Source organism: Myzus persicae, unplaced genomic scaffold (assembly GCF_001856785.1).
Source record: "Myzus persicae strain clone G006 unplaced genomic scaffold, MPER_G0061.0, whole genome shotgun sequence".
In the NCBI taxonomy this organism is placed as follows: domain Eukaryota; kingdom Metazoa; phylum Arthropoda; class Insecta; order Hemiptera; family Aphididae; genus Myzus; species Myzus persicae.
Genome location: NW_019104322.1, coordinates 457,237 through 472,565, shown reverse-complemented (window position 1 = coordinate 472,565; position 15,329 = coordinate 457,237). Strand labels below are relative to the sequence as shown.

Below are 15,329 nucleotides of genomic sequence, written 5' to 3'. Positions count from 1 at the left end.
CAAAAAAAATAATGCCTATGTATTTTTAATAATTTTCAACTATAGATATTGGAAGCATATCTATATCAGGGGCCTTATATTACATTTAAAAGCTTTTTAACATAACCACTAAAATTTTATTGACGCGTATAGAAAAAAAAACAAAAAAAAAAAATGAAATTTCAAAATATCTTTAAACAGCTCAAAACGAGTCAAAATATTTTGAAAATGTTATCAAGTAAATGAATTGATAATTTAAACATATGGTTATTTATAATAATTATGTACAACAGAAAAAAATCTGACAAAGGAATAAGGATCGCGGTTGAATTAATATTAGTCAAATTGTCATGTGTCAAATATAATTACAAATTATGATAGAATACCTACTCTAAATGTATATGTAGCTACTAGGACTAGGTAATGACTTTTCAGTAATTGTTTATGTTATTTGGTCAAAGTTTAATGTTTGCTCAATTGATACTTGAACAATTAGTAATAAAATATCAACTCAAATGCTCAAAACCAAAGTGTTTTAAATATTTCAACCCTGATTAAATTTTTTATATTTGAATAAATATATATTATTTAATTTGATAGGTGATAAACCATTATTCCATTGTGGCAATGTTATCTGTTTTTGAAAAAAACTGAGGAATTTCAATTCAAACCACCCCTTTTCCATTTTTCTAATTTTTCAGGACAGTTCTTTTATTGTTTCCTAATTTCTAATGATTTAGTTTTTCAATTTTCAAAAGAATGCACTATTTCCTAATTTTTTCTTTTTCTGAAAATCACTGAAGACTCAAATCTGTTATAGCCACCTCAATGCCTAATAAAGACTTAATATAAAACGGTATACTGTATACTGCATGTCTATATGACTGTATGTCAACGTGTTAAATAACGAATGACTGTGTACATAATACATTGTGGTACCAATGAAAGACAAAAAAGAAATATATGTAATTCCCTTTGTAATTCTATCGGTCGTTTGGCCAAGATTAGGTGGTAAATTTATGACAACTTGGCAAATAGCCAACAATTATAGACGCTCATAAAATAAATACGATTTAAAATTCATAAGATTTTTAAAAGTTGAATTACCTACGCAATTTAATGCATTATGTTCAAAGTATGCAAAAAAAGTTGTTGTTCTATTTAGACGAGAATATAATCTAAATCGTGGACATATCTAGCTGACAACCAATGAATTTTGACTTAAGGAAAAAAACATTCAAATTCAAAGAAATCCTAGCTGTACTATAATAATTAATATTTAATAATAAACAAATTATATCATACTAGGTACGTAAATATCACCCCTGACACCTCACATGCAGCTACGCCCGAAAACTCAATCAGCAAATTTCTTGAAGATTTTAGAGCAATAGTTAACCTGTAAACACTTATGCCATTTCCTTTATTAAATCGTTAACTACCTACCATCTTTTCTACCCCCTTATAATATAATATATTAATACCTACCTTACTTTTACATCCTATGATAGTAACCTATATCAGACCAATAAAATCTATTACGTATTTACGTCTAATATGAGTTTATTACAATAATTTTGCTATAGTCATTCTATTTCTGTTTGTTTTTATCATTTTAATTATTGCTATTATTTAGATTATATATAATATAATATACATTATTCCACATTCACTATTCATTGTATAAAGATAATGTTATATTTTTATTGTAAAACATATGTATATACATATATATATATTACAGTTATTTGTCCGATTTTATTAGTCACTGTAAGGTATGCACTTGAAAATTACTGTTAACCTATAATAGTTGAAACTGAGAAGCTCTACAATAAATAATAAATAAAATAAAAACATAACCATTCAAATCGCTATACTATTTTTAAAATAAAATGTAGTTAAAGAAAATTAACTAATTGAAAGTTATTATTTGACTGAAGGCAAAATAAATGTTTTTGGTATGAAACACCTTAATAGTCTTAACAGCGTTAAAAAAAATATTATTAATCTTACTTGTTATTAGTTATTACTAAATGTATTTATTGTATTAAATATTTTAATACCTACCTATGCTAGTATTGTTTTTAGATCATTATCAGATCGCAGCTAGAATGGTGTATAGTTAATTGTACCTATAATGGTCCCAATGTACATAAGATAAAAATCGGAATAAAAATTCAAAATATCAAATTTAAATACAGCATTTTAAATACTATATTTTCAGGTACAAAATATAGTGGTCATGTAGGGTTAAAAACTGTTTTTTAAGAAAGAATAATAAACAGTATTAGATACCAAAAAGCAAAGCTTAATAGTGACATAACATCTTACATCCTTATTTATATTTTATTAACTTAATATAGACAACATGGCATATGCAGGACCTGTATGTCTCACGTTTATTATTGTAAGGCTAAGGCCAAATGGCAAGTACCAATATGTAAGTATATGTAAGTGAACAGTAGTTTTCCAAGATTACCATCACGTGCACCTGAACTACGAGACAGCCCCAAATTTTGGTAAATGTCATTTATAAGTCATAATACACTTTTATGTATAATAACTATTTAGATCAAACCACATTTATTTGTAATATTAAGATCCAAAATACTATTTGTGCTCCCGAGCTACAGTTATAATATATTCAAAAGAAACTAATTTCTTCCCTGAATATACTATATTTAACTGGTCATCCTCAACCATGTTACAGTGATAACAATAATACAACAATATTATATCAATTAAAAACTATTTGCATTAATTAACTAAATTGTGTCATCATACAGTATATTTTTACTTCATAGATGTTGGTCTAACAAAAACTTAATATATAGTAAAAATGTGGTAATAGATAGGTATAAATTAACTTTTTAAATGTAAATATTTAATATACATAACTCTTTGACAAAAATAAATGTGACTTTAAAGTGACTTATCAAAACTTAACTTACAAAATATTACATATCATTGTGATTTTGATTTAGCTCCAAATAAAAATATTTTCTCCATACAAGTAAAATATTAATTATTTTTTACATAAATAATCAGACATAAATTAAAAAAATAAATATGTTTATATTTGTAAATATAAGATTAGATAAAATATATTCTGTATAAAAAATAAATACAAAGTTGTTTGTACAAAATATAAAAGTGTAATTTTGTGGTAAAAAAAATATGTAGCAATGCAAGGCATGTCTAAAAAAAAATCATCATAAAAAAATATAAAACAAATTTATATCACACATTAACTTATATGTATATTTCACTAAAATAATAAATATAATGTAAAGTAACAAAGCTCATAACTTTTGTGAAATTGGATATGTTAAATAAAATATTGATATTTAATACAATCATAAATGAACATTTAAGTTTTATTTTTACAACAGTTTTTTTTTAAAAAAATATTTGTGCGCTAGAATTGATCCAAAATGTATAACTTTAATGATATTAACTTTTAATATTGTTCTTTTGAAAAATATTCAGGAAATATTATATTCCACATCACAGCTGAGCCTGTCAACAACACATAAATGACAAAACACGACCAACATAATTTTTTTTCCCACGGACGGACGTTAAGATTTCGTAAAGTGTACACTCCTACAAGTAGACCAGCAATAGCACCAGCTAAATGTGCAGTATAACCAATCTAAAAATATCATGGTTAGATTAATAGAAATAGCTTCAAGAAAATAAAATATCAATGACATACCTGATTGTCCACATTAACAAAATAGCGATTGTAAATAGATGATCCAAAATCAAAAGTTATTAGAAAAGCAAATACCAAAAGTTGGTAAATAGCACACTCCATTTCAGACCAATTCTGTAAAACAATTGTGTGTAGAACATAAATTAATCATACTCTTAAATTAATATAATATACTTATTTATTTTACATAGTTAATTTAAATTGCATTACAATGATGGAATAAACCAAAAATAGTTTAAACTAAATTCAGTACTCACAATAATTATAGTAGCTACATGTGCTGTGATCAAAGCATAAACACCTCCAGAAGCACCAGCCAAATAAACTGAGGGATCAGTTACTGACGTAGCTAGGGAACCAGCTAAAACTCCGGATAAATAAATTAACACAACTCTCCAACCACGATGAACCATCTCCAATGGTACTCCAAGTAATAGTTGAACAATTAAATTTACTGTCAAATGAGTCTGTCTGAAAATAAGAAGTAACATGTTTTTCAATTATAGCCAATAATAACTTATATGTATGATATTATCATAAGTTGGAATTTTATATACCAGTGGCGCAACTAAGACGACCTAAGAGTAGGGTCCAAAAATGACACATTTTTCTTAGCAGAATTAAATACATTTAATGAATATTTTACATGCAATATTCAAACATAATAATTATTACAAAAAAAAACAGAAGTTTTAGAAATTTAAATTTTAGTATCTAATTTGTTGCATCTTGTGTGACTAGAAACTTTGTATTATAATTTATAAATGATAAAATATACAGGAAAAAAATTCAAATTAATTACACTCTTTTGCATTAATTTTATCCTCAAGGGGTGGAGGGAAGTCTAAATGTGAAGTCCACCTCCTTGGTTGCGCCACTGATAAGAATTACTTAAGTTTGTAAAAAAAACTTACCCAACATGTACAAACATATAGGTCAAAAATCGCCAAGCTTCACGTCTACGATGAGGATTGTAAATAAACGTTGAAGCCATAGGGCCTTGGATTGACTCGGTTGTTTTCAATTTTAAAACATCCCAAGTGAAAAATAGTACCTATGTATAAAAAAAATAAAGTAGTAATTAATAAATTTATAATAATGTTAATATTTATAATTGGTTTATGGAATTTCATATAAATTTTGCATAACTAATAGCGCCTAGGTATACATTAATTTGTCTAGTTTACATTAATTGTTACATTAGAAATAATATTTAATTGAAGTTTTAAGGCAGCGGTTCCCAAACTTTTTTGGGCTGTTTTTTTGAAATGAGAGTTTTATAGTACGCCCTTCTCTAAGTCATAGCTTGACAAATCATAAGAAGTAGTACAAAATTCTACGGCAGAGCAGTGCCCCTGTAAAGACACTGTGGCACACACTTTGGAAATAGCTGCCATAAAAAGATGCCATACAGATATTACAGTTTCAGACCTATATATTGTACAAATCAATATCACTAAATATTATAATAAAATAACATAATTTACAAAATAGGGAACATTTTTATTTTTTAATTTATTCTACTTTATTTTTATTGGTAACATTTACTTACTTCAATTAGACTAACAATAACCATACATAATGCTGGTGGATTGCAAGAGTATTCATCTTCATAATCCCCATCTGTATGATCCACTCCTGCAGTCCGCAATCTAGGAGGACCTCTTGGTACAATTGTGTAATGGATGTATTTGTTAAACAAATTTGTAGTCAAACTTTTAGCTACAGGTTCTTCTTCCATCTGAACATTTTAAAAATCATGAATTTATAATTTTTGCAAAGTATTCATAAAATATAAATGATTTTACTAACCAAATGTAAAAATTCTCTAAAATTTATATATCCATCTTGATCGTGATCAGCTTTCTGTGCAATCATTGCCAAAATTTTAGGAGGTATATTGTATTGTTCACCAGCTCCTTGTTGTAAGACATGATGCAACTGGTTAATAGATATTTTACCATCACGATTTCTGTCAAACTAATAAAATTTTCAAATACAATATAAATATTTGAAAAAAATAAAAACAAAGTTTTCAATTAATACTTACGCGGTTAAATAACATTTCCCATTGCTGAAAAAACAAATCATAACCAATTAAATTAGGGTAAAAAATATCTTAATAACGATGTACAGTTTAAATAAATAAAACAATACACCCAAATTAAAAACAATAATTTTCACATAGGTATTGGCATAAGTGTTCATTATTAAGATTATAATAAATGTATGAGTAATCAATAAAAATTTAAAAAGTGTACATGCAACTAAGGGAGAAGACAATGTCATTGTATTGTTCGGGTCTTAAATTTGCTAATTTCTAAATACCACTTTGTTACGAGTTGTAAAACTATTTACATCAATTTATGTCATTCAATATAAGTTATAAATTGTAATGATTAATGGTACAAACAATTTTCAGATGATAAAATGTACTAACTCTCTAAGAATTATTAATATAATATTTTAAAATCTCATTAGGTAACTAATTAAATGTAACTGTCAATTTTGAAATAATAGAACTGCATAAGCTTATATATTTTTTTAGAGTATATTATTGAATTTTATGTTGGTCTTATTTTTAATTTTAATTTAAAAATGTTCTCCATATTATTAATAAGTAAATTGCATTTAAAGCATAGTTTATAATCAACACTTCTGGTTAGGATTTTGAATTTGACTATCAAGTCTTGTTTGATATCAGCATTTTAATTTTGCATAATATACATTTGTAGATTTGAAAATGAAATAAAATGGATATTTTCGTTTTACAATGATTTGTGTTTTTTATGGTTATATTATGAATAATAATAATATTATCAATAATTTATAATTATTGTAATTAGTGAATAAATACTACATAAGAGCTAGTAAAACCACAATAATGAGTAATGACTTAATAGTTACGTACTGTCACTTCAAATTAAAAATGTATAGTCTGCACAAAAGAAATAGTTTAGGAATGAGTCACCATAACAGTAAACAGCAGTTCAAATGTTGTATGGTTAGCTTGAAGTATGCTGATTTATTAACAACCCTAAAGGTAAGAACATCATCATGTATGTTACTGTTCTCTCATTGGTTTTTAACAATATTTTTATTTTTAATTAAATTATGAACATCTTTAAATATTAATGCTTTACATACTCATCTAACTCTATACAAATTGAAATATCTTAAAAATATATCAAGTGAACACAGATAATGCATACACCTTTAGAATTGATAAATAGTCAATCTATTCTAGTCTCTAATATTTAAGCCAACAACACAAAATTGGAATCGCTGAAATTCCATTTTGGTATACTCTTTAGTAATAACTAATAAGTAAGACGGAGACAATAAATGCAGATAAATCCAAAGATAAATTTTAATATTTTAATATGTATAATCGGTATAATATACAAAATTCAAATGTACAATTTTCAATAAAAGCCACATATGAAAGAAAAATTCTAGAACACAGCCTTAGTAAAATTTGATTGAAGCTTGCATATTTTTAGTATTTACCATGGGAATTTTCAATTATAACTGCTACAAAAATTCGATCTAAAAACCAAAGTTTTACTAATAAGTCAATCATCACAAGATTTAAAACAATAGTATTTAAATTTAACTCAAGTCATACCCTAAATAAGTAGGTACTTAGTACTTACAGATGTATGAATATGAAATATTATTTTAGCGTATAAGTTCAATAAGTCTCTCAGACATAATTTCTACGGACTACAGTACTATATTACTGTGACGAATACCTACTGTTCAGAAGGCTGTTGATTTAATTTATCTAAAAATAATAGGTAAATAAACCATAATAATAATTACCGATTCGACACTGTCCAGTGGTATGCTCTGGAATTGCTGTTGTTGCTGTTGCTGATGAGCAGACATTTTCGACAAGTAGGCACGGAAAGACACAAAAAGGTAGGTAATAAAAAAAAAGTAAATACTGTCGTTTGGCGAGAGCCGAGTGCCGACAGATCGAAATTAATAATAATTACATTCCGCTTTCAAACTATTCGTTGACAATGATCTCACAACCGATTTGATTGCTTATCGGGCAATGTAAACAAAATATTTTGTAAAAAACAGTCGTCGCTCTATGGTCGTAAACCTGACGGTTGACGACAGTCATACAACTTGACGGCATACATAATAATACCGTAGAACCACAGTAGAACCAGCAGCAGCTGCCTACGATAGTAGCACGCGTTCACGCCGGTAAGAGAGAAGACCGCGGCACCGCGCATAATACCGTTTTGTGGATGTGGAACGTATGTTTATATATCTGTGATGTGGAACCAACAAAAGTGTAGGTATTTCGCTTAACTCCCACCTCAAAATTGTGTCAATATTTCATTGCATTTTAAACGCTTTTAAAAATAAGTTGTGCCTGTATGTTTTCGGTGTTCCTAAATTGCTAATTGCTAGGACAGCTCACGGGGAACCTTATCCTGCCGCGGATTGTATTATTATGTTTTAAAACCCTTAGACTTACGTTCCACTTTTTTTTGCATAGAAAACAACTAAAATATATATATATATATATTTATAGAACATTTATTAGTCTATTTATTTTGGAAATTGAATCGTGTATAGATAATGGTAGGTAATACCTAGAGAAGACGCGTATAGAGACTATAGAGAGCTTTAATATTACCTATATGACCTCATAAAGTGTTCGAAACTTTTATAGTACTATAGTAGGTACCTACAACCTACATCAAATGAAATCTTGTCGGTAAATATCAATTCAACTTACAGTTTTAGTAAATATTAGCAGTAAATAAATTACTTTAATAGCAATAATATCATAAAATAATCTTAGTAATGTGTCCTTCGCTCTGGATCGTTTTTCGTACCACAATGATTTTATAGGTGGGTATCATTGAATTCAAGTTGAACACATCGATTACAGTGACCCATGCGGCACATGTGACACTTAATGTACAGCCGAGTGGTCCCCCTTGCCCACTTATTTTATTATTAAACTTCATAATGTTCTTCATAATGGTAGGTACCTACACATGAACCCTGCCGAGGTGATGATGACGGTGACATTCGGGCCGGCGAGCTCACTGATAGTAGCAATTAAAAAACATAATCGGAACCAGTGGCATACAGCCGGGGGGGGGGGGAGGGGGACGTTAGGTTAGGTTGTTTTATAAATTTGGTGCATCGTTATGAAAATATCGTTAATTGCAGTGAACAAGAAAGTATCGGAGAACTTAGATCATGGTGGAAATATGTAAGCCTGCAAATGAATGAAAATCCTATAAATATGCCCATTCAGTTAGAACTATAACTAGGTATGCATTACATGTAGCTATATAGGTATGTGATTAAAAATTATTTCCAATTGTACGAAAACTTCTAGTTATTCTTGATACTTTATCAGTTACGAAGGCCAACCTCGGAACGACTTTTCGAGTCTTTGACTATTCAAAACCTATATACGAAATACAACCGGAGAATTTCGATGAAATGGATTAGCATTGTTAAATTTTAATCAGAGTATTGAAATCTCAGCAGACGCCGCTGTACTTGATGAATCATCAAGCCGAATTAATATTAAGTTGTAACGTTTTCTTAGACCATAAAATATACATTTTTTAAAATTGAATTGTGCTATGACCTTAAATATAAGAATAAAATTTTATAAACATTTTTTTATGTATACATATATGTATTTAAACGGTAACCTCCTCCCCCCGTAAACGAATTCTGCGTACGCTAGTTCGGAACACAATTTAGTATTTACTGGCCCAGCGGCAGTGTGAGGGGGGCCTCAAAGCAAATTGTTCTTGCACGATGCATCAACTATAAAAATCAGTTATTCGTCCACTGTAGATCTAGATACACACTCTCGACTCACCCCATTAGAACGATGAGCGGTCTCTCCTGGTATTTTTATAACAAGAACACTTGTAAAGTTGGTGAGTGTGAGTACTAAACTACTAATTTTACTAATTTGAAATTTCTACTAATAATTTTGTCACATAATCTGTCCTGCAGTGAGTTGTGAGTAGCTAACTCAATCATCAATTTATCAGAATAACTGAACAATAACACACATTACTTACATTGTATTTTTTTATTTACTTCGATACAATTACCTACCTACTTGGGTAATACAGTTATACACCAATAACACCGATTGTAATTTTTTGGACAATTTATCAAAATAATAAACAGCAATTTAAAATGTTTTAATAGTTAGGTGTATTTAATATTTATGTACTTAAATCTCATTTTTTTGTACTATAGGTAAGTATACTTCAAAAACCTTAACCTAACTGATATCTGTATAAATTTTCATATGTAAAAAAATATAGGTACAAGCCTTAATTTAGGTTAATTTTTCCACGGCCATAATAGTGACAGCCTGACAGACGACATTTCGTAAAATTACACATATATAGGAATCCCCGATCAACGCGTTGACGTTATTGACTAGACGTAAACCCACCATGGCCTAAGCTTCGAGTTTGCGCTTCGCGACGTCCGGGCTCTCGATGTCGCTTGTCGCCAACCGTTTGATGCTGTTGTCGCCGTTGAGTTTCTTACCATTGAACGGTTCCGTGTTGAAGTATTCCTTTTCGAACGTGAACAGGAAGTAATTGTCGGACACAGGCACGGTCACTTTGAACCGGTCTGAAAACGGTCGGCCGGGCAGCGGCGCCTGGTAGTCCGCGATAAGAGTTCTGACGGGCGAGTTCGGCGCCGAATCCTTCCACGCCCGCAGCGAGACTACGTGACCACCATCGGCGTGGACGTAGGCCAGCCCGTACGAGGCCTTACTTCCCGGGGCGATGGCCGCGTCCAGGTGGCCCATCAGGGCTGTGCGATCAGTGAACTGGCGGAACGTGGTGCCCGACAGCCCGATCCGCTTAAACACGTCCACCATGGTGGCCACGGACGCGGCGTTCCAGACGCTCATGGGCTTGATGCGGTATGCTGTCGTCAGAGTGCTCACCGAGCAACCCTTGAACGCGGCCGCCGTGCAGAAGTAGCAGTTTGTCGTGCCGCCCACGTCGTTGATGACGCGGAAGTCTGTTTGACGGACCCGGTCCAGGTACTTGACGTCCAGGCCGGTCAACGGTGTGAACCACCGCCGGCCGTCGCCGCCGCCCGCCAGACGCGACACTTCCAACGCCGTCTTGTCGAACTGTGCCGGGTGCAGGTTCCGCTCCACCATCGGACTGTCCAAGTCGACCGCGATTGACATGAACGGCTTGTCACCGGGCTTAGGCCGTAGCGCCTCGTACTCGGCTGCGTCGTCCAGGAACCGCGAAGGCCGGTCCACCTCCAGCTCGAACTTGTTTATCTCCACGCCGTCCTTAACCACTACCCGGTCCGCGTGCACCTCTACGCCATCCCTGACGATGGTGGTCACGCCCGGCCGCGTTCGGCTGCCTTCACCAGCGCCAAACGTGGGCGTCGGATCGTCGCCTGCCGTTCGCAGCGGCTTGTACTGAGGTTTCGTAGCGGCAGACGGTGACTTGCCGCTACTTTTTTTCGCCACCATGCCACCGGCCACGTCAGCGCCCACGCCCGTGATCACGTCAAAGTGTTCGCCGACAGACTTCTTCTCGATGTTCATCAGATAGTCAACCATGCCGTAGGGCTTGATTTGCGGATCGTCGTCGTTGGCAGCCGCGACTGCTGTGTCGATGTTCGTTATAATCACGTCCGTGGCCAGGCCGCCGGCGACCGCACCCGCCGGTCCGCCCAGTACACCGCCGACCACGGCGCCGGTGGTGCTAGTCGCGCCCCGGATGATGTCCAGCCCGCGTTCCTTGTCGCCGGCGATCATGTGTATGCCGCCCTTGATGTGGCCGACTACCGGCGTGCCGTCCACCAGCGTTTCGGCGTTTTTCAAAAAGTGGATCTGTGTGCGCCGCGCCGCCTCCTCGTCGCCGGTGGCCGCCTCCACGGCTGACTTGATCTGCGACACCACTGGCATCTGGTTGGCGAAGTTGATCTGCGTCTGCCGCGCCGCCTCGGAGTCGCCGGCAATCGCCTGTACGGCCGATTTCACCTGCGACACCACCGGAATGGTGTCCCAGAAACTGGTGTCTACCGCCGGCCCCTGCTGCAGGAGCAGGACCACGCACAGGCACGCGCCTGTCGACCACATCATCGCCGTGACGGGTGAGTGGCTGATCTAAGGAAATCAGCTATATACGAACAATTTGATATCGCCACAAAGGCTCGCGAGTTTCGCAGTTACGACTGACACTCGAACATTAGACTGCGAGCCCGACACATGTGCACTGTGCTTTTAAACGATGAGCGCGGTGGGCCAAAGGTCGCCCGCCACTGACAACAACGCACTGTATCTATCCATCATTTAAAGGCTAAATGTTATTGTATACTATAACAGGCTAAAGGCTATACTGTAGTGACGCATAGTAGCCAAAGAAATAATTATGCAACGGGATTTCCGCATGTCGTGACTTTCATTCGTTCGAGTTGTGAGCAAACGGATCAGAGGTTATCCATCATAGGTGTACCTATAACTACAGTCTAGTGATTGAAAGAAACTTTTATCTTATAGTGGAATGTTTTTATTTTTTTAAAGGCTAATAAGGTTGTTACTCAGTGCAGCTGCAGTAATACATTATACGACGTTTGTGATTGTGATATTTGCAAGTCGTAGTAAGCCCATATTCGTTTACGATGATTTACTCATCAGTCATTACTCATCGTACGGAATACGCGGGCTGCACAGAGTTGGCCACGCCTTTTTGTTTGAATTCGTGTTATCTATATACGATGCGAAAACATTTATATCTTATGACTCACCTACGCCATCGGCTTTGACAGCTACGGTGTCAGGACTACCTACAAGAGTAACAAGACATTCATAATGCATTTAAGCATGCGGTACATATGGGGCCGTCCAGAACAGGGGTGATGAGGTTGTCATATCCCTCCCCTCCCCCCTTGGCACATTTTTGTCATGTAAAATATATGATAAACCAATTAATGTATATATTATATAATAACATGGTCTGAGAATAGTCAACAATTTATATCCCTTCCTTTCAAAAAAGCTGAGCACGTCACTGGCACCAGATGACAAAACATAGTAAGAAGAGGGAATAGTAGAACATACAATTTGCAACTAGTAACTACATTTTAGTTTTAAAAATAGTTATCTGCACATTGGAGGCCAACTATTTTTATTTAGTTATTGCGTTATTCGGAGAATTCGACAAAAAAAAAAAACAATTAAATTGGATTATTCAATATCGAGTACACAACTAGAAAAATAGCCCGTCCGTAAAAGAAAAAATTAGAGGGAAATAGCCGTCTGTACGTATTTTGTACACATACCGCGACGCGGCGCTCGTCCCCAACGTTGTAATCAAGAATTGATAGTGCCACAGAATATGTGAAGTTAAAATTATAATCAAATATAATACTTATAACACTTATAAAACAAAATCTTATATTATGTACTTAGCTAGTTACTTTTTTAATAACAAAATAATCTAAGTAAATACAAAATACTTTTCGTGTTTTACTCAACCTAATTAAGAGTGATAAAGGAATCACACTGAAAATATGTCAATATTAAATTGGCAACATATTTTTCTAAGCTGTTAATTGTTATTCATTTCCAGAAATCTTCATGGTGTGTGGTGACTCAAGGGGTTATGCAAAAACAGGTTTGAAAAAAGTGTCATTTTTTGGAGAAATTTATAGATAAATAAGACTTGAATGGTAACTTATAATCAATGTTGTTAAAAATATTTTTCAAAAGTATTTCAAATAGGTATTTAAATACTTCAATTAAAAAGTATTTAAATATTTATTTAAATACCTTTGCTAATAAATATTTAAATACAAATACAAATATATTCAAAAAGTATTTCAAATATTTTTAAATACATTTTTTAAGCTTTATTATTTTCTAATTCTTAATTCTTAAAACTAATTATTTGTTTAATGTGTATTGAATATAGTAGACTATTGTAGGTTTATATAGAATTCCTTTATATATAAAAAATTGTGTTTTAAAATGTATTAGTTCATTTTCCATACTAGTTAAGTCTTTAATATAAAAATTAAAAATATACTGCGTATTTTAAAACAATTATATTACAATTATAAACAATTATCTATACCTATAGTATATAGTCAGGACTCACGGCGGTGTGCAAACAATAATATTACAACGATTGACAACTATAGTGTCTTATAGTGACTGGACGATTAACAAATAACAATTAACAAGTGCGGAGTGACGGTGTGTGTGTGTGTGTGTGTGTGTATGTGGGATACTGGGATTCGGGGTGTTGCCGTGCTATGATACTATGAACTATAAATAGCCAAATAGTCATTAGATATATGATATACGGGAAATATTATTTTTCCCGTAATATCTTTGTTTGTCGATAACATTTATAATCGTCATGTCTTTTCATCGACGATAAGCAATTTTTTCGTAATCGATAAACGAAACTAAATAGTAAATAATAAAATAATATCTTGTTTGAAAATTTTGTATTTAATATTTTTAAATACAAAATATAATAATATGTATTTGAAATATACTTGAAATACTTCTGTCTAAAAGTATTTAAAATGTATTTAAAATACAGAAAAAGTATTTAAATACTAGTATTTAAATATTAGTATTTAAATATTTAACAAGTATGCTTATAATTTATAACTATGTATATTAATTTAACTAAAGTACTAATTATGTATAGGTTCTGTTTGCATTTTTACACATTCACCAATGTGACTTGAAAAAAAAACAGAAATCCATCAATCCATCCTGCTTTATTTTTTGAATATTTTACACCATTTCTTTATACATTTCAAATACATAATATTTAATTCGTTCAAAAAGTTTAACAATAGTGGGCACATCTATAGATTAGTTAGGTGAAAAAATTATACATTTTTCCACCATTGGGAACTGAGTTCCTACAGCAGGTGTGCCCAACTCTCGGCAATAAAGCACTAGTACACAATGTAAACAAAATTGAGCAAACTGTAATAAATCAGGTCCAAAAATATCAATGTACTATGAAGTACCTGTACGGCTATACAAATACGGCTGCACTTACTGACGGTGATCACAATATATTATTTTAAATTTTAATACATGCCTATGTATTATATTAATGACTATAAATCAAACACTAAGACCAACTATGGTTCATGTCTAGAATCTCGACAAAATATGATCACATTAAATCTTGTTTTCATTCTAAACTTTTTCAAATTTACTAAAATACTACTACCGCATTTTAAACAGCCGATCTACATTTTAATCAAATATATTAGGCATTATAAAATATTATTATTAGAATCTTCGCATTTTAATTGTTTTAAATAGTTTATTCACCAATCGATTGCAGAATAAATTTGTGTTCTGTAAATAACTTATCTTTATTTTTTTTTAAATTACAATATGTAACGCATTTTTACACAATGAAATACTGAGTACATCCAATAACTTGATACATCATAATTTATACATGTACGGACAAGAACGGTTAGCGGTAAAACAAAACAAAAATCGTGAGGAGAGCCAACTAAAGTTGCAGACGGAAAGCGACGGACGTAAGTACGAAGCCAAAAGAAAATGGTGCGAAATCAACGGGTCCGC

General features: G+C 32.7%; 2 protein-coding genes across 2 annotated transcripts; both read right to left on the bottom strand.

Annotated features, from left to right (window-relative positions):
• Positions 1–3,216: 3,216 nt before the first annotated feature.
• Positions 3,217–7,955, bottom strand: LOC111041157 (rhomboid-related protein 2). Its single transcript, XM_022325356.1, has 8 exons — positions 7,523–7,955; positions 5,748–5,771; positions 5,510–5,677; positions 5,250–5,438; positions 4,612–4,751; positions 3,955–4,168; positions 3,698–3,811; positions 3,217–3,634 (listed from the first exon to the last, which is right to left on the bottom strand). The coding sequence occupies exons 1-8, from the start codon at positions 7,586–7,588 to the stop codon at positions 3,440–3,442; spliced, it is 1,110 nt and encodes a 369-aa protein (XP_022181048.1). The 5' UTR covers positions 7,589–7,955; the 3' UTR covers positions 3,217–3,439.
• Positions 7,956–9,776: 1,821 nt separating this feature from the next.
• On the bottom strand, positions 9,777–12,306 carry LOC111041156. The gene has a single exon (XM_022325355.1). It carries the CDS (start codon positions 11,838–11,840, stop codon positions 10,173–10,175), a length of 1,668 nt encoding a protein of 555 aa, XP_022181047.1. The 5' UTR covers positions 11,841–12,306; the 3' UTR covers positions 9,777–10,172.
• Positions 12,307–15,329: the final 3,023 nt, after the last annotated feature.

Bases quoted from the DNA above. Each gene is read 5' to 3' on its own strand.
- LOC111041157 (XM_022325356.1), bottom strand. From the start codon at position 7,588: ATGTCTGCTCATCAGCAACAGCAACAACAGCAATTCCAGAGCATACCA. The intron at 5,772-7,522 runs GTAATTATTATT...TTGTTTTTTCAG, and splicing joins CACTGGACAGTGTCGAATCG to CAATGGGAAATGTTATTTAA. The intron at 5,439-5,509 runs GTTAGTAAAATC...TAAAATGTTCAG, and splicing joins TTAGAGAATTTTTACATTTG to ATGGAAGAAGAACCTGTAGC.
- LOC111041156 (XM_022325355.1), bottom strand. From the start codon at position 11,840: ATGATGTGGTCGACAGGCGCGTGCCTGTGCGTGGTCCTGCTCCTGCAG.